Below are 24,333 nucleotides of genomic sequence, written 5' to 3'. Positions count from 1 at the left end.
TCTGTATAAATGAGATGGTATTATTATTCAGTCTGGATAAAAATAAAAATTAAATTAAAATTAAAATAAAATTAAAATAAAATTAAAAATAAAATAAAAATAAAAATTAAAATAAAAATAAAATTAAATTTAAAAAAAAATTAAAATAAAAATAAAATTAACATAAAAATAAAATTAAAAAAAAAAAATAAAATTAAAATTAACATAAAATTAAAATAAAAATAAAATTAAAAAAAAAATAAAAATAAAATTAACATAAAATTAAAATAAAAATAAAAATTAAATTAAAAATAAAATTAAATTAAAATTAAAATAAAATTAAAATTAACATAAAATTAAAATAAAAATAAAATTAAAATAAAATAAAAATAAAATTAAAATTAACATAAAATTAAAATTAACATAAAATTAAAATAAAAATAAAATTAAAATAAAATAAAAATAAAATTAAAATTAACATAAAATTAAAATAAAAATAAAATTAAAAATAAAATAAAATAAAAATTAAAATTAAAATTAAAATAAAAAAAAAATTAAAATAAAAATAAAAATAAATAATTGATATCCCGGATAAGACACTATGTTTCTTTTCTTTAATATTTAATTAATACTAATTTTAGCACGCAATTGAACTTGGCAAGTTTAAAAAGCCTGTTTAGAACAGGCATGCTGACATTCCTCTCAGAGTGAGTTGTCATAGCAACCCAGCTGTCTCAGCACAGTGAGCCTACTCCGCCCTCTCCAGGTGCAGCAACCAAAGGTCACTCAAGAGGCAGATGACTCACCAGGCTGGACTGTGAGCTTCAAAATACAAGCTGAAATGCATTTCTCACTATCAGGCTTGCAATGTGCCCTGCTTACATTTCATCAATCATTTGGTAAAGGTTGCGGCAAGAACACTTTACACAATTTCCCCAGAAATTGTAGATTTTCTAGTTCTTATTCTTATTATAGCCATATTTGCCACGCTAACTCCTCCCACAGTTTTTACACTACAAAGACAAGTAATATATCAAAATGTGCGCATTGATCCCGATCGGATTGCTATTACTTTGTAGAACGTTTCGCCGAATCGTTCAAGAAATATCGCGGTTTTTGCGGCGAAATTTTCCCATAGGAATGCATTGAGCAGCACAGCACAGCTAGAGTGTGCAAAGGAAAAATCAGAAAAATCAGAACATGATTTGTAAACTGCCATCACTCTTTCATTTTCAAGCCCACCTACACATATCTTATATCAAAACGTTCAGCTAACCCTGCTGTCACTAAAAATGTTCACGGCTAGGACATACTCCTGATAGTTTTCACAATATGACCATTTGTTTGGACCTCACACCTCCCATTGACTTTCATTGAAACTCCACTCTAGACACCAGACATTTTAAGGGACGTTTTTAAACTGCGACTGTGCCTTCATTTGTTATCTTTCAGAGACACACTATACATCAAACTGTAGGTCTTTTTCTTGTGATTGTCACAATATAAACCTTTTCACGGTAGCATTTATACTTTTAAAACTACAAGCGTTTGAAGATGGCAATCGCCAGTGAATTTGGCAAGTTTAAATAGCCTGTTTAGAGCACAGCTTCTCACACACCTGTGACTGACTGAGGTAACAGGTGCAAGCAAAGGTCACTCAGGGGGCAGCTGAGTCACATTAGAGTGAGAAAGCTACAATGTGAAAGGAAAAATCAGAACATGATTTGTAAACTGCCATAACTATGTCATTATCAAGCCCACCTACACATATCTTATATCAAAACGTTCAGCTAACCCTGCTGTCACTAAAAATGTTCACGGCTAGGACATACTCCTGATAGTTTTCAGAATATGACCATTTGTTTGCACCTCACTCCTCCCATTGACTTTCATTGAAACTCCACTTTAGACACAAGAAATTTTAAGGGACGTTTTTAAACTGCGACTGTGCCTTCATTTTTAATATTGCAGAGACATACTATATATCAAAATTTAGGTCTGTTTCTTGTGATTGTCACAATATAAGCCTTTTCACGGTACCATTTATACTTTTAAAACTACAACCGTTTGAAGATGGCAATCGCCAGTGATGTCAGCAACTTGGAGCAGTTTGTTTATAACCATGACTCTGCCCTTGGTGTGGAGGGAGTTGCCATAGGAACCCAGCTGTGTGAGCAGGAAGCAGAGAGACAAAAGCTAACCTGCCCACTCCAGTTGTGTGGAGGCCAGAACACCACACAATTTCCACAGAAATTGTGAAGACGCCAGTGAAGTGAGCAATTTGAAGCAGTTTGTTTTTAACCGCTCTTCTCTGCCATATTTGAAATCTAATTCTTTTTCTTATTATAGCCATATTTGCCACGCTAACTCCTCCCACAGTTTTTACACTACAAAGACAAGTAATATATCAAAACGTGCGCATTGATCCCGATCGGATTGCTATTACTTTGTAGAACGTTTCGCCGAATCGTTCAAGAAATATCGCGGTTTTTGCGGCGAAATTTTCCCATAGGAATGCATTGAGCAGCACAGCACAGCTAGAGTGTGCAAAGGAAAAATCAGAAAAATCAGAACATGATTTGTAAACTGCCATCACTCTTTCATTTTCAAGCCCACCTACACATATCTTATATCAAAACGTTCCGCTAACCCTGCTGTCACTAAAAATGTTCACGAATACCAGTAGTGTACCGCGCTCCAATATATTCTACCTTATGTGATATAATGAATTCATAAGTGTACCACCGATAATCAAATAATTACATCAATTAATTATACTTAAATATATGATTTGTGTAAATATATAAAATAAATTAATTTATCAATGTGAAAAAACAAAAACTATGAATGAAAAATATAAATAAAAATAAAAAATATTTGCAGTGGGAATGACAGTTCCTTCTGTATAAATGAGATGGTGTTATTATTCAGTCTGGATAAAAATAAAATAAAATTAAAATTAAAATAAAAAAATAAAATAAAATTAAAATAAAAATAAAATTAAAATTAAAATTAACATAAAATTAACTTAAAATTAAAATTAACTTAAAATTAAAATAAAAATAAATAATTGATATCCCGGATAAGACACTATGTTTCTTTTCTTTAATATTTAATTAATACTAATTTTAGCACGCAATTGAACTTGGCAAGTTTAAAAAGCCTGTTTAGAACAGGCATGCTGACATTCCTCTCAGAGTGAGTTGTCATAGCAACCCAGCTGTCTCAGCACAGTGAGCCTACTCCGCCCTCTCCAGGTGCAGCAACGAAAGGTCTCTCAAGAGACAGATGACTCACGAGGCTGGACTGTGAGCTTCAAAATACAAGCTGAAATGCATTTCTCACTATCAGGCTTGCAATGTGCCCTGCTTACATTTCATCAATCATTTGGTAAAGGTTGCGGCAAGAACACTTTACACAATTTCCCCAGAAATTGTAGATTGTCTAGTTACTATTATTATTATTATAATATAGGATTTATATAGCGCCAACATTTTTCACAGAGCTTTACATTATAAAGGGTGTCAGTACAGTTACATTAAAAAAAAAATTAAGAGGGTTAGGAGGGCCCTGCTCCTGAGTGCTTATGATCTAATAGGGAGGGGCAAGTGGAACAAAAGGTAATAACTGTGAGGGATGAGTGAATTTGAGAATTATAGGTTCAGTTGTTAGGTGAAGATAGGATAGGCTTCCCTGAAGAGAAGAATTTTCAGGGCTTGCCTGAAAGTGGACAGAGTAGGCGATAGCTGGACAAATTGGGGTAGGGAGTTACAGAGGATGGGAGAAGTTCTGGAGATGAGCATAGGAGGAGAAGCCAGGGAGCTAGAAAGCAGGGGGTCTTGGAAGGGGCAGAGAGGATGGTTTGAGTGATATATTGAGAACAAGGAGGGATGGGCTGATATTTGATCTTGATGAAAAGTCAGGGGACGGGGCATAGTCGGGGGTGGGAGAGGGAATATTTTAAGCTCAATTTTAGAAAGCCTGAGTTGGAGGAAGTGCTGTGACATTCAGATCGATGTGTTAGTTGGAAAGTTTGTAATTTGAGAGGAGCTTGAAAGGGTTCTAGTTGCAGGCTGATATTAATGGCTAAGCACACCTTTCAAAAATAATAAATACACATATTTTGCAATTTGAAGAGCAATGCACCCACAATCAGCAGATTGTAGGTTTAGTGTCAGGCTCCCGCACAGTCTTCCTCTAGCTCACAGGTGTCAAACTCCAGCTGTTGCCAAACTACAAGTCCCATGAGGCATTGCAAGATTGACAGTTACAAGCATGACTCACAAAGGCAGAGGCATGATGGGACTTGTAGTTTAACAGCTGGAGGGCTGCCAGTTTGACACCCCTGCTATGCCTGTATCCCCATATGGGCTTTCAGTTACAAAGCTAGAGGAAGAATAAATGAACTACGAAGATGCTGAGCAACTCACCTGCAGCCCATTCAAACTACAAGTACGTCTGCCACAGTGGCAGATGGTGCTTGTAGTTTTTTTCATTCACAGAAATCTGTGAAAGAATGACATGGCTGTGCGGGCGGAGCCCCACACAGCTTCCTGGTTTTCAAAAAATGACAGCAGAAGAGGGGAGTGCTGATGGCGGGTGGTGGGTGCATAATAGCATGCTACCTGTTACACCCTAAATATGGGTGTAACAGGTAACATTCTCCCAGAGGTGAACTTATTTTTTACCACTGATGGAAATTTAACTGCAGTCTGGAATTTGTTGTAATCTGAAATATAATCAACTTTGCTCAGCCTATAGAACTTCAACACGGCACACTCTCATTGCTGGATTATGCTTGAAGTCCAGAGTGCAAGGGAAATCATTGCTCCTGTCTCATTGGCCACTGTATGTCTCTGTATTGCAGATTGAACAAGTTAGTCAGCTGGCTGTATTTGCAGAGGCTGCATTGGACTACCACAGACAGTCAGCTGAGATCCTGGAGGACCTCCACAGCAGGTTGCACAACAGGTGAGACTTTGGATCCTGTACTTGTTACACTACACAACACTGTATGAGATGTGAGAGGGGAGGAATTCTATATCCAGCTGTTCCTAATGAAGGAGGAACTCTGCTAAGCACGGTTTGTGTGTGAACTGAATAAATATTACTACCCTCGTACAATTTCAGGAAAAACATGAGACCTCAAAGCACAAGAACAGAACACAGCAGTGTAAGCAAATCTTTAATTGAAATAAGAAAAGTAATACACTCAAAAATTAAAACCTTGCATGGAAAGCATAACCGAGGGGATGACTGGTAACTAGGATCCATTAGTGCAGTGGTCTCCAAACTGTGGCTCGGGGGCCAGATGCGGCCCTTTTCTTGCTCTTTTCCAGCCCTTGGGACACTATCCCTTCCACTGATACCAACTACGGGGCATAATTCCCCCCCGACACAATGAAGGGGTACAATTTGTCCCAATTACACCAACAATGTGGCCCAGTGACACCAATGATGAGGCACAATTTCTCCTAATGATACCAGCGATGGGGCGCTTTTTCTCCCACTGGCACCAAAGACCTCTTCTACCCCCACTGGCCACAGTCCGGCCCCCCTAATGGCCGAAGGACAGGCCCTTTGTTTAGAAAGTTTGGAGACCCCTGCACTAGTATAGTGTCTTGCTGGAGTGGAACTCCAGGTCCAGTGTATGGAGTGCACACCAGCTTTGGAGAGCAAGTTATCGCTCACATGATCTTCTTTTCCTTTTTTTTTTTTTTTTTTTTTTTTTCTAGACAATCTTAGGACAATGGTTACATGCGTTCCAGATGTCCTGATTTTATTTATTCTTTTTATTGCTGGTTATAGCAATTCAGTCTTTTGTAACATTATGTTTAGGTATCTCTAACATACAAGCAGATTTCTCTCATTTCTGTACTTTGCAAAAAATTAATATCACTAGTTAGTGCAGTGCATCAGGATTTGCCAAGCGGCTACTAGCAATAATGTCTTAACCTGGCCATAGATGACTTGTCTTTTTGGATTCCTCCATCCACACAAGCGGAGACTCCTCTTCTGTCTCCGCTGATTGAAAAAACGTTTTCAAAAATCCCGTTCAGCAGATTTACTTCTGTCAAGCAGGAACAGCCATAGATGAACTGAAATTCAGTTGCTCCCTGCTGGACCTGACTAATTTTGATCATTCTATGGCCAGCTTTAGCAGGCTTGTGGTGAAAGATGTCCATAGATGTCAATGCTGTTATTAAGGAATTTTTACAACGTTCAGTGTCTCTGAATATATCCCTGTTTTCATTTTAGTATTTAATATCTTTTAGCAGAATATATATTTTTGTAAGTGGAAAGATGCGGCAGTGACTTCATGCTCTCCATCTCATCCATTCAGAGAACACTTTGCTTTCATTGAGAAAATGCAAAGCATTCACTGAATGGTGCCTGTGCTGAGTGGCCGCCCTTCTGTGTTTAGAATGCAGCAGGACAACCACTCGGCAAGGGACCCAGAAACAAAAATATAGATCACTGTAGTAGCAATGTCTACTTCAGTCATTTCTAGCTTCCAGGGGCATCAGCCAGGTATGGTATATGCAAAGTTCCAGTGCCTGCAAAAAGTATTCATACCCCTTGAAATTTTCATTTACATGTTACAACCAAAAACGTAAATTTATTTTATTGGGATTTTAGGTGATAGACCAAAACAAAGGCACATAATTGTGATGTGGAAGGAAAATGATAAATGGTTTTTAAAGTTTTTTTACAAATAAACATCTGAAAAGTGTAGCGTGCATTTATATTCAGACCCTTTACTCTGATACCTCTAACTAAAATCTAGTGGAACCAATTGCCCTCAAAAGTCACCTAATTAGTAAATCGAGTCCACCTGTGTGTAATTTAATCAGTGTAAATACAGCAGTTCTGTGAAGTCCTCAGAGATTTGTTTTTTTAGAGAACATTAGTGAACAAACAGCATCATGAAGGCCAAGGAACACAACAGACAGGTCAGGGATAAAGTGTGGAGAAGTTTAAAGCAGGGTTTGGTTATCAAATAAAATATCCCACGCTTTGAACCTCTCATGGAACAACTGCAAACCTACCAAGACATGGCCATCCACCTAAACTGACAGGCCAGGAAAGGAGACCATTGATTAGAGAATCAGCCAAGAGAAATTAAATTACACACAGGTTGACTCTGCACCTAAATTAACCATTTAGTGGATGATCAAGAACTTCAAGGAGAGAGGTTAAATTGTGAAAATTGTGACTTTGTGAAAATTAATATTTGAGTCATTCTGAAAACTTTTGGCCAGGACTGTACAGACAATTACCTGTTGATCCTGCCATAAATCCATCGATCTCCTAACTTCCCATTGTTGGCTTACAAAATTGCATCTGCTGCACTGAAATCCTAAGCAATGTTGTTAGTCCTGCCTATGTTTTCCAGTGCTAGACCTTAGAACACCTCCCATTCTCCTCCAGAAGTTGCAGTTTAAAAGAAATGGCAACCCTGTAATGGTGTGAAAACCTTTAGGGCCTGTAGGGCATGAACAGTAGTTGAGAGTAACATTTGAAGAAGGAGCATTCCTGTGTAGCTTCTCCCACTCCTCTCCAAGTCACTGCAGCCAGATAGGTTCATTCACACCAGGGGTGGTGGAATGGATTTGGGTGGCTCTTCCACTGCTGATGAGGCAAAATGTCTTGTCACCTGTGTGCTCAGTTCACACCACTGCATTCCGTGGTGTGCACTGAAAATAGTCTCACACCGCACATAGGCCCGTTGAACTTTAAAGAAATGTCTGCGTGACATTTCAATAAAGTTCATTTAAAAAAACTTTTTTTGGTTGATGGAAAAAAACTTGGTGTACCCAGTTTTAGGCTTAGGCTACACTTGTGCGAGCCCATGCTGCCCTTCTGAAAAGTGATCTGTGTTGGATCATTTTTCAAAGGCATTTGACAGGCATTGGTGAGTCTACAGTCAGGTCCATAAATATTGGGACATCGACACAATTCTAACATTTTTGGCTCTATACACCACCACAATGGATTTGAAATGAAACAAACAAGATGTGCTTTAACTGCAGTCTGTCAGCTTTAATTTGAGGGTATTTACATCCAAATCAGGTGAACGGTGTAGGAATTACAACAGTTTGTATATGTGCCTCCCACTTATTAAGGGACCAAAAGTAATGGGACAATTGGCTTCTCAGCCGTTCCATGGCCAGGTGTGTGTTATTTCCTCATTATCCCAATTACAATGAGCAGATAAAAGGTCCAGAGTTCATTTCAAGTGTGCTATTTGCATTTGGAATCTGTTGCTGTCAACTCTCAAGATGAGATCCAAAGAGCTGTCACTATCAGTGAAGCAAGCCATCATTAGGCTGAAAAAACAAAACAAACCCATCAGAGAGATAGCAAAAACATTAGGCGTGGCCAAAACAACTGTTTGGAACATTCTTAAAAAGAAGGAACGCACCGGTGAGCTCAGCAACACCAAAAGACCCGGAAGACCACGGAAAACAACTGTGGTGGATGACCAAAGAATTCTTTCCCTGGTGAAGAAAACACCCTTCACAACAGTTGGCCAGATCAAGAACACTCTCCAGGAGGTAGGTGTATGTGTGTCAAAGTCACCAATCAAGAGAAGACTTCACCAGAGTGAATACAGAAGGTTCACCACAAGATGTAAACCATTGGTGAGCCTCAAACAGGAAGGCCAGATTAGAGTTTGCCAAACGACATCTAAAAAAGCCTTCAAAGTTCTGGAACAACATCCTATGGACAGATGAGACCGAGATCAACTTGTACCAGAGTGATGGGAAGAGAAGAGTATGGAGAAGGAAAGGAACTGCTCATGATCCTAAGCATACCACCTCATCAGTGAAGCATGGTGGTGGTAGTGTCATGGCGTGGGCATGTATGGCTGCCAATGGAACTGCTTCTCTTGTATTTATTGATGATGTGACTGCTGACAGAAGCAGCCGGATGAATTCTGAAGTGTTTCGGGCAATATTATCTGCTCATATTCAGCCAAATGCTTCAGAACTCATTGGACGCCGCTTCACAGTGCAGATGGACAATGACCCAAAGCATACTGCAAAAGCAACCAAAGAGTTTTTTAAGGGAAAAAAGTGGAATGTTATGCAATGGCCAAGTCAATCACCTGACCTGAATCCGATTGAGCATGCATTTCACTTGCTGAAGACAAAACTGAAGGGAAAATGCCCCAAGAACAAGCAGGAACTGAAGACAGTTGCAGTAGAGGCCTGGCAGAGCATCACCAGGGATGAAACCCAGCGTCTGGTGATGTCTATGCATTCCAGACTTCAGGCTGTAATTGACTGCAAAGGATTTGCAACCAAGTATTAAAAAGTGAAAGTTTGATTTATGATTATTATTCTGTCCCATTACTTTTGGTTCCTTAATAAGTGGGAGGCACATATGCAAACTGTTGTAATTCCTACACCGTTCACTTGATTTGGATGTTAATACCCTCAAATTAAAGCTGACAGTCTGCAGTTAAAGCACATCTTGTTCGTTTCATTTCAAATCCATTGTGGTGGTGCATAGAGCCAAAAATGTTAGAATTGTGTAGATGTCCCAATATTTATGGACCTGACTGTATATGTTGCCTTTTCACAGCCTGTTTTAATCCTGTAAAGGCCCATCACCAATGCAGCAAGCAACCACATGCAATAACCCCAGTTGCAGGGTGGTAGCAGCCTGTTCCTGTTCACTTGAATGGGTCGTGTTCAGTGGTAGTACTGCCCGCTGATGGGGTGGGGAGGATAATTTTTGATGCAATGTGTCTGACTGCACTTGCAGCTTAAGGCAGACTGTAAAAACGCAGCTCAGATACCTGTTTCTACCACTCCCCCCAATCACAAGTGTAAATGAGCCCTTAGAGAGTTGTCACAGGAATTGGTGTTACCATTGAAAGATTTCCCCTCGATTCTTGTTCAGGTGGCAACTTTAATATTTTGGATTTGTCCTCACATTCATTCCTGCTGACTTCGGTGATCAAAACCAATTGGAGAAAGGGAATCTCCATAACTGGGACACAGATGGCATAAAAACCTGACAATAGTTCTAACCCCTCACCGTGCTTTAATGTTATCATTTGAATATAAGCCTACCAAAACGTAATCTGGACCTCTGATCTAGTGATCTTCCGTGGTCTACAAGAGAGGTGCATTGTAGTCCTAGCAAGTGTCAACCACTATTTCTCTACAAAGTGTCTTCAAACACTACCTGTCCTCTTTTTAGCATGTTATCTGTAAAATGCACCGTTGCTATTCACAGAATGAATTCTGCGTCAAGCCGACCTAAGAGAGAGCACCATTCAAGATCGATAATATCAACAATAGAGTCAAACGAAAAGCTGCAACATAATGGGATCTCCTGCAATTCATCCATCAAATTATCAGGTACAGATGAGCTTCCCTCTTATACTCAATAAAACACCAATTGTGAAATGAAATCTTTATTTTTAGCTATGTAAATAAACCTTAGATAGACGTGTGTGTATGTATGTATATGTATATATATATATATATATATATACACACACACACACTGTATTGTCAAAAGTATTGGCTGGCCTGCCTTTACACGCACATGAACTTTAATGGCATCCCAGTCTTAGTCCGTAGGGTTCAATATTGAGTTGGCCCCGCCCTTTGCAGCTATAACAGCTTCAACTCTTCTGGGAAGGCTGTCCACAAGGTTTAGGAGGGTGTCTATGGGAAGATTTGACCATTCTTCCAGAAGCACATTTGTGAGGTCAGGCACTGATGTCAGATGAGAAGGCCTGGCTCTCAGTCTTCATTCTAATTCATCCCAAAGGTGTTCTATCGGGTTGAGGTCAGGACTCTGTGCAGGCCAATCAAGTTCCTCTACCCCAAACTCGCTCATCCATGTCTTTATGGACCTTGCTTTGTGCACTGGTGCACAGTCATGTTGGAACAGGAAGAGGCCATCCCCAAACTGTTCCCACAAAGTTGGAAGCATGAAATTGTCCAAAATGTCTTGGTATGCTGACACCTTAAGATTTCCCTTCACTGGAACTAAAGGGACCAAGCCCAACCCCTGAAAAACAACACATTACCCAGTCCATATCAGTATAGATATCCAGCATGATATTTTTCCCCATTGAGATCTGTTGTGTTTTCAAAGTGTACCTTTAATTTTTTTGAGCAGTGTATTTACCGAGAAAAATGGTGTCCGTTTTAGAAGACTGTTGCCCTATAGGTATTGTATATTAATTTTCAGAGCTAAAGCTGTCCATGGATGATGCAATTTCCTTTGCAACCACGGATTGCAAGAAAGAATATTGCTAGATTCCCCCATCAACTGTGTTGATGGGGGAATCCTTTCCGCAGAGCATTTGTGTTCTCTCGGTGAGGGGGGGGAGCTGTCTTTGCCTAGAGAACACAATGATTATTGCTAGTGGCTAAAGTCACTGAAAATAATCGCATGAAAAATCCGAGAGGCTAGTTGTACCCAAATTGCACACCAATCAAATTGGGTACAGTTATCCTGCCCATAGATGGTTCAAATTTTAGACAGTTCTTGCTAAACTGGATGGATTTGAACCATCTATGGCCAGCTTGAGGTATACACAGCTTATAAATACATTTTCAAGACTTTTCCAGGACATGCATTTCCATCATTCTAAAGAAATTTCATGTCCTTTTACTTTCTAATATTTTGTTAAAACTGTACTACTCCAATCTTTTTTTGATTCTTAATGTCCATCCTTCAAACCAAGGCACTGATACCTAGTTCTCAAACTATACTGACAAACTGCATCCTTGTCATTTTTGTATTGTCCTACTGGCCAAATGTTGCGGCCATTTTCATTGTTACCTGCATTTTCGCATTAAAAAAAAAAGAGTGCCAGTATATTTAAAGTAATATGGGATACCACATCCTATTGTCAAACATCTGGAAATATAAAACAAACAAATAAATTGGACCAAGAAAGTCCAGTTTTATTTTTTGTTTTATCTTTCCAGATACTAAGGGAAGATGAAAAGATTGTTTTTAAAGAATAAGTTCACAGTTTGAAAATAAATAAATGCAAATTTTTTTACTGGTAAAAAATAAAAAGGTGAGAAAGGCAGGTGGATGACAACATGATCTTTGCCTCAGCCAATCAGTGGAAGTTTTGTGTGCATTCATAAAATACAAAGCTTCCTTTGAATGGCTGGGCAGCATTCAGCCTGACTCTAATTGGTTCTGGGACGAGAAGATTCTTACTACTGGAACACAACACTACACTGTATGTAGCTGAGGCTATCTACAAATAATACAACGTGCCCTCCAAGTGCACCTGTGCATTAAGTAGTTTTGGCTAGCTTGTCCCAAACAAACTTTTTAAGGGATGTTAAACATGGAGTTAGGCCTTAAGATGCAGTTGGTGAGCACCTACAGTACCTAATGATGAGTTTTCCACAATCCATATGAAATGCCAGCATGTTTCAAATTTCAGGCTCAGTTCACAAAGTTTTAACATAAGGACAAGAATTTTAATTTCAGCCGTGCTACTGTAGTTTTCACTTCATCTGAGTTCTAAATACCTGACACTCTTTTGAAAATAAAGATCCTTACCCTAGTATTAAAGCTTTGTAAGTAGAACCTTTTGAGTGATGTAGGAGTCCATTGATCTCCATTAGTGTGCTCATCTGCGTGTTAATCTGCAGGAGAGCTGCTTATGTTATAACTTTGATGTTGAACCCTTTTCTGTGCTTAGAGGTGTAAAAAGGAAGAACAGCACAATATATGTATGGAACATCAGGAGACTTGCTGTGACCAATGTACAAAAACCCCCCCCAAAAAACCCCAATGCTTTATCCTATTTTCTGAACCCTGCTGTTGCTGTTCATTGTTGCCACTGTAAAGTCTCTATACATAGTGTATTGTTAATCTGGCCACATATGGATGGAAATTTGGTTGGTTTAGCAGAGACCGGACAAATTTCAATCCACGTGTGGCCACTGTGGTGGAACAGAAATCAATCGAATGATTTATTTCTGTTCAGCTGCCCTCTCGTTATATTTTTGCTTAGTTAGGACCAAAGGCAACAGGTTGCAGCACTGATTAGTGTATTCTAACATCAGGGGACTCTCCTCGTTGTCAGAATAAAGTGATTGAGCGTGGAGGATTCCTCCATCCACATCATATGTGCCGTTGGGGGAATCATTTTTCTTTTATTCAACCCGCTGTATTAATGAAAAAACTGACCTGTGTATGACCACCTTTTAGTTGATGTTTTGACCTCTACTGACAACTATGTATTGCAAGGGACTATCTGAATATACAAGGCTGAGATTGTCAAGGTAGGCCTTCAGATTGTATAGGTTTGGAAAATCCAAAGCAGATTGTACAACTGGATTGAATTGTCCTATGTTATCAAAATTAATCTGAATAGAAACACACCAATAACCTGAAATGGAACACATGCACATCAATTCAGCCATGGCTGTGTTTCTGGTTTTGCCTTCCATTTAATATGTGCTAGATTATTAGTGCAAAATCCTGACTGCAATCTTCTGTATTTGCCTAAAATATGTATTTGCATGCATATTTAAAGCAGAGCTCTGGGCTCTCTCCAAAAAATTAAAAGTCAGCAGCTACAAATACTGTAGCTGCTGACTTTTAATATAAGGGAACTTACCTGTCCAGGGGGTCCAGCGATGTCCTCACCCCAGCCGTTTCTCTAATCGGCTTCAGGTGCTGGTGCCGGCATCTTCTGTAAGGGAAACAAAGTGAAGACTTTCTGCTTCACAGCCAGTTTCTTACTGTGCATAGCTCACTGCGCTTTGTGAATGGACCGCACTCTTCTGGGACCTGTTAAGTGCCCCACTAGGCTGCGGGGGTTGGGTTGGAGGGGCAAAATTCCAACCCGGATGTGGGAGTGAGAATCTGTCAAAACTAGGTACCCGCTCCCTCAAAGTGTCAAATGTGGCAGTGGAGGGAGAGAGGAGGCAGACAAATGGAACTTCCCATTATTGGTGGAGTTCCACTTTAAATTCCCACAGGTTCCTTTTAATAAATGAATGAGCAAATTAATTAGGTTAGTGCATTTTTTCCCCAATTCTGACCAGCTTAGACAAGACACACTCAAGAGGGTGAGTGGAGTCATAATAATCCTCAATTCTTCCACATGTGGACAGTTGTTGGAGCCATAGAGATTTCATTAACAGTAAGTGTTTTTCTACAGACAGGCTTTTTTTTTCGGAAATGAAGCTATGGTTATCCAATGTTATACAGCTAGCTAAAATGTGAATAATGCTTAGGCGAGCTCTCCTTTTAAAATATTAATGGGAAGTTACATATCTTGTGTGAAATGTGAGCAATTAGCATGTAGTTAATTACTGCCTTGCAGCCAGCTTTTCAGAGTTGGAGATGATGTGATGAATATCAATGAGATATGCTTGTCTTTAGTTTGGATGATTTCATACCAGACCCACTATAATGGAACCGATTCTTATACATACAGTACATTAAAGTCATCGGTTCAGTAATAATAATGAATTGTGTGGTATGGATGTGATCTCAAAGTGCCTTTATTGCGCACTGCAAGCCCTGACTAAACTGTTATAAATGTGTCCTTATTTGTAATTACAACCATTCTCACAATCCTGATCATAAATGATGGCCATTTGGAATCTGAAGTTTTATCCCAGTCCATTGCCATCAGCATATCTGGGTCCCTTCACTATAGGTCCTTCCTCATTGTAAACCCCCTGGGTGCCCAGGATGTCCCAAGTACTCTCATTTGCATTGACTTTTTATGGGTTGATAGGTTGGGAACCTGGTTCTACCACTTTACGTAGCCCCACTATTAGCCATTGAGTCTGTCCATCACAGTAATAAGACTTAGGAGATGGAGGTAAGTGGATATCAGAGCACTCAGGGTGCATCCTGTGATCATGGATATTATGTGTCAGCAAAAGCTAGCTTTAATTTTTTAATTATTTTTGAAGCGGGGGCTTGGGTAAACTGGGTGCCGAATGCAAAATATAAACTGATGATCTCCTGTAAATAATATCACAATCGTATTCCTAAATCTTGTGTGAAAGTTTAAAGTGGCCCATTTGTGAAAATGTAACAGGCCAAAAAGCTGTAGACTTACCCCTCGTGCTGCCCACATCACTGATTGCCACTAAGTTTTTTTTATTGCAGGTACTTATATAGCGCTGTCAATTTATGCAGTGCTTTACATATATATTGTACATTCACATCAGTCCCTAACCCTCAAGGGGTGTACAATCTAAGCCTAACTCACATTCATACATACACATACTAGGGCCAATTTGAGACAGGATCCAATTCGCCTACCAGCACGTCTTTGGAGTGTGGGAGGAAACTGGAGTACCTGGAAGAAACTCACGTATGCACAGGGAGAATTTGCAAACTCCAGGCAGGTGGTGCCATGGTTGGGATTTGAAACAACGATCCTAGTACTGCCAGGCGGAAGTGCTAACCATTTAGCCACTGTGCTGCCTGAAGGGGGATTGTTCCCCAAAGTCGGCTCAGAAGCATGTTTCCAGAACTGCTGACCTCATCGTTCAGTGGTTCCTCCAGCAAACCTCCATTTCATGACAATGTTCTGTGTCGTCCTACCCTTCCTACTAAGAAGTCCTTGGGGCTTAGTGGGCAGTTGGCAAACCAAACACTGTCATGAGTGCAAGGAAGAATGTCTGTTAGACCACTTCCAAATTTTGTGGAAAAACGGTAGTCCTACAAAGTAGTTTAGCACAGCACTATAGATGGTACTATACAGTCTTGGCCAAAAATATTGGCACCCCTGTATTTCTGTCAGATAATGCACCGCTTTGCCCAGGAAATTGTTGTTGTTACAAATGTTTAGACATTCTCATATTTATTACTTTGGTTTTTTATTGGTATGACAAAAACAAAAGCGGAGAAACAAAAAGCCAAATCTGACACATTCCTCGCAAGACTCCAATATTTACTGTACAAAATTATTGGCACCCTCAATTTAATATTTGGTAGCACACTCCTTGGAAAAATAACTGAAATAAATCACTTCCTGTAACTATCAATGAGTTTTACACCTCTCTACTGGAATGTTGGATGACTCTTCTTTCACCAACTGCTCCAGGTCTCTCAGATTGGAAGGGTTCCTTTTTCCAACTGCTGTTTTTGAGATCTCTCCACAGGTACTCTATGGGATTGAGATCTGGACTCATTGCTGGCCAGTTCAGCACTTTCCAGTGCTTTGTCCTAAAGCATTTCTGGGGACTTTTTGACGTGTGCTTTGGGTCATAGTCCTGCTGTAAAACCCATGACCTCTGATGGAGACCCAACTTTCTGACACTGGTCCCGACATTGCACCCCAAAATTATTTGGTAGTCTTCAGATTTTATGCCATGCACACGGTCAAGACATCAGTGCCTGAAGCAGCAAAGCAACCCCAAAACATCAGTGAACTTCAACCACGCTTGACTGTAAGGACTGTATTCTTTTCTTTAAAGGCCTCATTTATTTTTCTGAAAACAGTGGAATGATGGGCTTTACCAAAGAGCTATAATTTTGTTTTGTTTGTCCACAGTACATTGTCTCAAAAAGATTTTGGCAAACGCCAGTCTGGCTTTTTTAGGTTTCTGTGTCAGCAGTGGGGTCCTCCTTGGTCTCCTACCATAGTGTTCCTTTTCATTCAGATGGTGATGTATAGTGTGAGCTGACACAGTTGTACCCTGTGGCTGAAGGTCAGCTTGAATTTTTCTGGAAGTTGATTGAGGTGCTTTATCCACTTATTGAGCAATCCTTCGTTGCAATCTTTGATCAATGTTTCTCTTTCATCCACATCCAGGGAGATTAGGTACAGTGACATGGTCTGTAAACCCATTCTTGACAATGTTGCGCACAGTGGTCACAGGAACATTAAGATCTCTGGAAATGGACTTGTAACCTTGAGATTGTCCATGTCTTTCCACAATTTATGTTCTCAAATCCTCAGAGAATTTTTTGCTGCTCTTTCAATTTTTCACCATTTGAACTAGTTGCTGGTGTAATTTCTATATTGTCAGCAATTAATACAGGTGATATTTATTACAAATTACAGAAGCATCACAAATTTGGAATGCAATTGTTTCTTACAATTTTGAGAAGGTGCCAATAATTTTGTCAAGTCCATTTTTGGGGTTCTGCATGAAATTTGGCTGTTTGCCCACATTTTTGTGTCATACCAATACAAACAAAAGAAATAAACACGAGAATGCCTAAACATTTGTAATTGCAACACTTTTCTGGGCAAGGCGGTGCATTATCTGACAGAAATGCAGGGGTGCCAATATTTTTGGCCATAACTGTATACAGTTAAAAAAAAAAAAAAAAAATGACGTAATAAATACTAAATCTCCAAGCTGACACCCAGGAATGTGAGGAAAACAACCCTCCTGCCCTGCAAGGGTTAAATGTTTTAGTTTAGGGGTGCAGAGATGAGATACTTACCTCACTTCTGGCTTCGGCAGGCTCTTTTGATCTTTACGGCTGGTCTCCTGCAGCCTCCTCTACGCTGTTTTAGGCTGCGGTCACATGCTTGCCGCACCACACACAATGCAGGGTTAATCTCTTGTCTACCATAGTACATTTATAAAAGACAGCTTGGTACCGGCTTTAAAAGCAGGCAAATGGCTTTCTGAAAACTGGTCTGGGCAACTCTACAGCCACCTGATCACTTTTCTGGGGCTCTCATCAACGGTACCACATATATGAGTTATCCTTGCAAACTTCGGAGAAAGCAATAATTCTGGGGCCACAATTCACGGTTAATTCTAAACTGTAAAGCCTTTAACTCCTCAGTCACACCAGGTGCAACTTGCCATGCGAGTTTCAAATTGCAAGGCAAGTTGCACCCTATTCTTCATAATTAAAGCGGTCATATCAGTGCGATTCCGACTTGGTCGGAACTTCGCCGATTTCAAAGTACTTCAGGTGCGACTTCCATAGACATCTATGCCTTGCAAGCCGGAGATGTTTGCAAGTCGCACCTCAAGTTGGAATGACATCATTCTTTGAAATTGTGCAATTTCACTGGAAGTCGCATGATTTCAAAGTCGGATTGGTGTGACGGGGGGGGGGGGGGGTTAAAGTGCTGCCTATGGAGAATTTTGGGTACCATTATTCTTTTTTTTTTTTTTTTTTTTTTTTTTTTTTTTTTTGCGATTCCGTGGACTGACCATTTGGAAACTCGGGCACTGCCCAAGGGCCCGGGGTCAGTAGGGGGCCCCATGAGATGCCCCTGGTACCTTTTTCATAGGCTTTTTTGAGTTTGGGCAAGGACACTGGGGCCCCATGATCCCCTATTGCCCGGGGGCCCCATGAGTTGTCAGTCCGCCCCTGGTGGGCGTGCATAATTTTAGGACTTAAGATGTTTAGCAACTGTTTACTCAAAGCTACCCAATCTTTTTTTTATATTTTAACAAAAAATTGTGTGTGATTTTTTTTTGTGTTCTAAAATTCAATGTAGTCTATTTTTGTCTGAAAATATGCATTTTGTAAATAACAGCGCAAGTATTGTGCAACAAACAAAGTTCAAACTACTACTATTATATTGTCTAGGCAGGGTCTCTGCTTTCAGAAAATATATACTTTTAGAGGGGTTTATAGTAATTTCTAGAAAAAAAAATGTAGAAAAAAATTGCCCCGGTAGATAAAAGGTTTATGCTCCGCAATATATGTAAAAAGTATTTGCGGTTAGTGAAAAAACCTTGTAACCATGTGAGTGCTGCAACCAAAAAAGTTTGTATACTAAATGTATAAATTAATATGGCCCTTCACCTTGTGCACTTCTCAACTTGATGACCTAAAATTAACAAAATATAAACAATCCTACAACCATCAAGTACAGTCTTTATAAAGTAGAGTCCATAATGTTGTGTCATTAATAAATAGTGCAGTCCAACAAACTGATTGCAGAAATGAGTGCTCAATCCAACACAGATTCCAGTGAAAACAGTGAAAAGAGATCTTGAAAGTAAGAAATTGGGATTCCTCCACCGAATGAAATAAGCCTCTTACCAAACACATTGATCTCAAGATCAATACACGCCTGTGTGCTCTCAACCAGCACTAATCCATGTATTATCCAGCTCTCATCTCAACCTCTCCATGCTGTCACAGATCAAAGAAGGAATCCTTTCAATTGTGCAGATGCAATATTCCTCCGGAGAGAAGATCAAAGGAGCTGCAATGGTGTTCTATCATAAAAACTATTTTTTGTTGTTATAAAAAGCAGACACATACTCACAAAAATGGAATAAATTGGACCGCATTTCAATCAGATGCTGAAATCTCGATCTCCGCGTGTATGCGATGTCACCAGCTAGGCGCTGGCCAACATGTGTCGCCACCAATCGGCATCGTCGGGGGTATGGAGCATGGCCGGCATCGCCAGTGACCATTCTTATATACCACGAAGGATATCTATTCTGCGCATGTGCACGCCGTCCATATTATTTGGTCTTGGCTCGAATGCATTAATTGCTAAAAATGAGAATTAAAAAAAAGGAAAGGAGGAACGTTCCAAATGATAAATATATTGAAAATTTGATAATAAGCTGATTATTAGGAAACCGGCCTCAATATTTCAATATCCTAGAACAGGCCAAAGTGATCTATGCCCTCTAGTGATCATTTTAAAAATTGACATTTACAAAATGCACAAAATACACAATCCTTCCTATTCAAATAAAATTATTTAGAACTAAAATAATAACATATTTAAAATGGTCAGGACAAAAAATGTGTTAGAAATAATAAGATGTGAGAGGAAATAAATATTTTTTCAATTTCATCTTTTATTTAATTTTCAATCCACTACCTATTTATCAAACAATTGAGATCCCAGTCTATATTAAGTTCATGTGCAAGTGGTACATATGCAATGTTCTGGAATAGGTACAAATCATACAATGCAACATTCATTGACTGTGCCAAAATTACAATGACTATGGAAATGTAACTGATTCTGTTTAACCACTTTAGGTCCGGACACTTTCCCCCCCTTCCAGTCCAGGCCAATTTTCAGCTTTCAGTGCTATCACACTTTGAATGACAATTGCGCGGTCATGCAACACTGTGCCCATATGAATTTTTTTGCGTTTTTTTTTAGACAGATAAAACTTTATTTTGGTGGTATTTATTCACCACTGGGATTTTATTTTTTTACTATATAAATGAAAAATGTCAAAACATTTTGAAAAAAGTGTTTTTCTTATAAAATGTTGCAAATAATCTTTCTTCATAAATCTTGGCCAAAATGTATTCATCTATCTTTTTAGTAAAAAAACAAAAAAAAAAACAAAATTAGTTTATAACCAAAAATTATAATTTTTCAAAAAACTTTTTTGCATTTTTATTTTTTTATATTATTTGTGGTTTTTTTTGGTTTTTTTTTAACATACAGTCACCCTAGCAGTGCAGTGTCACCATAGTGACACTGTACTACTTGTGGGGGGTGATGAAGATTTTTTTTCTTTTCTTTTTTTACACTGATTGCTTTTACACACATAAAGGATGTAAAAGCAATAATTTTCTCCTTCTCTCTGGCTGAAATGTTGCAGCCATTGAGAAATACTGTGAGAGCTGTGATTGGTCACAGCTTGTCACATGGTACAAGGTTGTTGTGAATAGCTTTGTACCATGTGACCTCGGTGATCATTCACAGATTTCACACATAGTAAGCAATGATGTCAGAAGTGACATTTTGCTTACTACTATTCATGTGATCACTGATTGGCCAGTCAGTGATCACATGATCGGGACCTCACACAGAGGTCATGCACAGCGATCGGTGTTCTGCTGACACCGGATTGTGGTGCCACGCGTTCCCAGGGAGCGCACACAGGCAGTAAATACAGGGGCCGTTTATAAATGACTCGCTTCCGCACTGCTCCCTTCCGGCCGTTTATGTACATGGGCCAGACAGGAAGTGGTTAATGCAGAATATTACACACAGTAGTAGTCCTGTGATTGAAATGCTTGTGTTGATGACATTTGTCAAGACCAGGGATGAGCGCAGGTGTGTTCAGAGAAGAGTCTAGACCCACTTGCGCTATCCCACCAGGAAACTGTCAAAGCCAACAATCAATCATAGGCAGCTGAGGCATTCCTCACCCTCACAGCCACAGGTAAACAAGGGGAGTGTTCTAGGTGCAGCTGCAGGGCGAGGTGGGGAACACCTCTGCTGCCTGATTGGTTGTTGGCTTTGACAGCTTCCTGTTTGGATAGCTCAGATGGGTCTGGACTCTTGTTCAACCTGCCTGAGCTCATCCCTGATGAAGACCAACTGACAGCAGACAATAGAATGCTAATTAGTTGCAAAATTATTTCAAACTTTCTATTTCATATTTTATTTTGCTTTTTGCGATCATTTTATAATATTTTTTTTTTACTTCTCCCTATCCAGCTTCGAATGCTGATATGTGTCAATTAGCTTGTGTGAGAACTCTATTTGTTTTCTACTGTTGGGGGAAGAATATGTGGTTGATGACCATACAGGGAAAGCTTTCTCTCCTACCTGTAGGCACAAGCCTACTGTGCTAAAAGGTGGATTTGACCCAGGCCTAGAATATTGCAACTGACATTCCTGTGTGTTTGTTATATTTTACAAATTCTATGGATTATGTCATATGTTCTGTCTGTCTGTCCACACTCATGTACTTTGGGCTTTCTCCGGAGGGCACTCCCTCTTCAAGTGTGTGCTAGTAGCCAAGTGCCTCTTTCCAGCAGCTGGAGGGGGACCTATAACAGACCAGCTGCCTTCCACCAATCCAAAGTAATGATGGCTCTACTGAAGCTGGCCGATACATTATCAGTATACAGGTCTGCCTGACTGCATACAAATTTTTTTTTACAGATTTAGCAGCCTGTAATAAAAATGCAGACCATTGTGTTTTTTTGTTTTTTTTGTTTTTTTTTTAACTAAAACTGTATGTTAATAAAAGCCTTATTTAACCACTTCCTGTCCGGCCCATGTATATAAACGGCTGGACAGGAGCAGTGCAGGGGCGGGTGGCCATTTTTAAAAAATGTCCTCCCCACTTCCTTGCTTGTGCGCGCTCCCTGGGAGCGTGCAGCACTGTGGTCTGGTGCCCGCTGTGTCCAGAGGAACACCGATCGTTTTACGGGACCTCTGTGTGAGGTCCCGATCATGTGATCACTGATTGTCCAATCAGTGATCACTGATTGGCCAATCAGTAATCACATGAACAGTAGTAAGCAAGATGTCACTTCTGACATCATTGCTTAATACGTGTGAAATCTGTGAATGATCACCGAGGTCACATGGTACAAGGCTATTCACAACAGGCTTGTACCATGTGACAAGCTGTGACCAATCACAGCTCTCACAGTATTTCTCAATGGCTGCAAGAATGCAGCCAGGGAGAAGGATAAATTAATGCTTTTACAGACGTTATGGGTGTTAAAGCAATCGGTTTAAAAAAAAAAAAATCTTCATCACCCCCACAAGTGGTACAGTGTCACTATGTTGACACTGTACTGTTAGGCTGACAGTATGTTAAAAGAATTTAGAAAAATTATAATTTTTGGTTTTAAACTAATTTGGGTTATTTTTTTTTTTTTTTTACTAAAAGGATAACTGAATAAAATTTGGCCAAGCTTTTATGAAGAAAGATTATTTATTTGCAAAATTTTATAAGAAAAACACTTTTTTCTAAATTTTGGGACTTTAACATTTATATAGCAAACAAAATAAAAATCCCAGTGGTGAATAAATACCACCAAAATAAAGTTTTATCTGTCTCAAAAAAATGCTATAAAATTCATATGGGTACAGTGTTGCATGACCGCGCAATTGTCATTCAAAGTGTGATAGCACTGAAAGCTGAAAATTGGCCTGGACAGGAAGGGGGTAAAAGTTTCTGGACTTGAAGTGGTTAAATATGCGCAGATGTATTCATGTATACAGATTGGTCCGTTATTGCAAAGTTACCTGATGAATGTTGATACTGCAAGAGTTGGTCTGGGCCCATCAGGCATCAATGTTTGCTGCCTCCTAACTTACCTACAGTCCATTAAAAAAGGTTTTGTTTGCCCTCTTTCCAGGTTCCACCATCAATTTGGACCAGCCCTGTTGCAGAGCACTATATGACTTCGACCCAGAAAATGAAGGAGAACTTGGATTCAAAGAAGGCGACATCATCACTTTAACCAACCAAATTGATGAGAATTGGTTTGAAGGCATGGTCAATGGGGAATCTGGTTTCTTTCCAATCAATTATGTTGAAGTTGTGGTCCCTCTTCCACAGTGAACTTCAGAGACAGTTCTATCATGTGACAAACAGACTGAGAATTTTTTGAATGTGGCATTCTGTGAACGCCTTGCTACTTGATCAACTTTAACTTTTGTGTGTCATCTCTTTTATATGTATTTATTTTATAATCAATTTTATTTTTTATGAAAGCATTGACACTGCTACCCACAGACATGCAAAAAGGTATATAAATATATTTTATTGTTGTATGAAGACCGTATCATGTTGTTTCATATGTGACTTTTGCGGCTTGTCTGTGTCAACTATTTTTAAAGAGTTTTTTTGTTTTTAATGCTCACTAAAAGTATTTTAAAACAATAAGTATATTCCGTTTACAGAGGTAACTAGTTTATTTTCCTTTTAAAAGAAATCTTTAACTGTGAATATTCTAATGTACTTTGCACAATATTTGTTAAACTCAACCATGTCAAGGTAAAATTGTGGTAAGTTGTCTAATATAAACACCTGTCTATATGACCAAATATAATAAATATATTGGAACATAGCCGTTATCACGTCTGTGAAGAGAATCCTACAAGGAAATGCTGTTATTCCATAAATAGTTTGTATTTATTCCCGGCTTTATAGATTGCAAGTTATAGTAATGAAAGTCATTGTTAGGTGTGCGGAAAGCTGGGTCTCATTTCTTAGCCCTGGTTCACATATATACGGGCCGCGTTTTGCACGGGCACAAGAGCCCATTCATTTGAATGGACTCCTGTGCCCCGTGACACGCAGGGAAGAAGTCCTTGCACTTCTTCTGAAATCGCAGCCCGCACGGGAACCTCGGTTCCCAGTACGGCTGCATTTTCCAGTGCGGGCGCCGTGCTATTAGAACTAATGGCACTCGCCTGCGGGTCCGCATTTCTCTGTGCGAGTGGTGTGGCTGCACGGATATTCGTGAGGACCCGCAGCGGCACCACCCGCACATATGTGAACCAGGGCTTACTGCTGGTTCACCCCAGAAACTGCATGTGAATCGCACAGAAATGCTGTGCGGTTCCCATGCGATTCACATGCAGCTCTGTGCAGTGCGATTTAAGCCCATTCATTTTCAGCCTAGGTTCACCTTATGAACCGCATGTGAGTTGCA

General features: G+C 39.4%; 1 protein-coding gene across 1 annotated transcript in view; it reads left to right on the top strand.

Moving 5' to 3' along the window:
• The window catches only part of SH3GL3 (SH3 domain containing GRB2 like 3, endophilin A3), a 157,774-nt gene extending 134,029 nt beyond the window's left edge, over positions 1-23,745 (top strand). The window contains 3 exon segments of the mRNA XM_089689396.1: positions 4,847-4,950; positions 10,231-10,355; positions 23,032-23,745. Coding sequence (XP_089545522.1) covers positions 4,847-4,950; positions 10,231-10,355; positions 23,032-23,237 — 435 coding nt within the window. The 3' untranslated portion in view covers positions 23,238-23,745.
• Positions 23,746-24,333: the final 588 nt, after the last annotated feature.

The sequence above is a fragment of the Staurois parvus genome, unplaced genomic scaffold, assembly GCF_062004578.1.
Source record: "Staurois parvus isolate SC_StPar_1 unplaced genomic scaffold, SC_StPar_1.0 ptg000472l, whole genome shotgun sequence".
NCBI lineage: Eukaryota > Metazoa > Chordata > Amphibia > Anura > Ranidae > Staurois > Staurois parvus.
The sequence above is the reverse complement of the archived record's forward strand: the minus strand, read 5'-3'. Positions and strand labels throughout refer to the sequence as shown.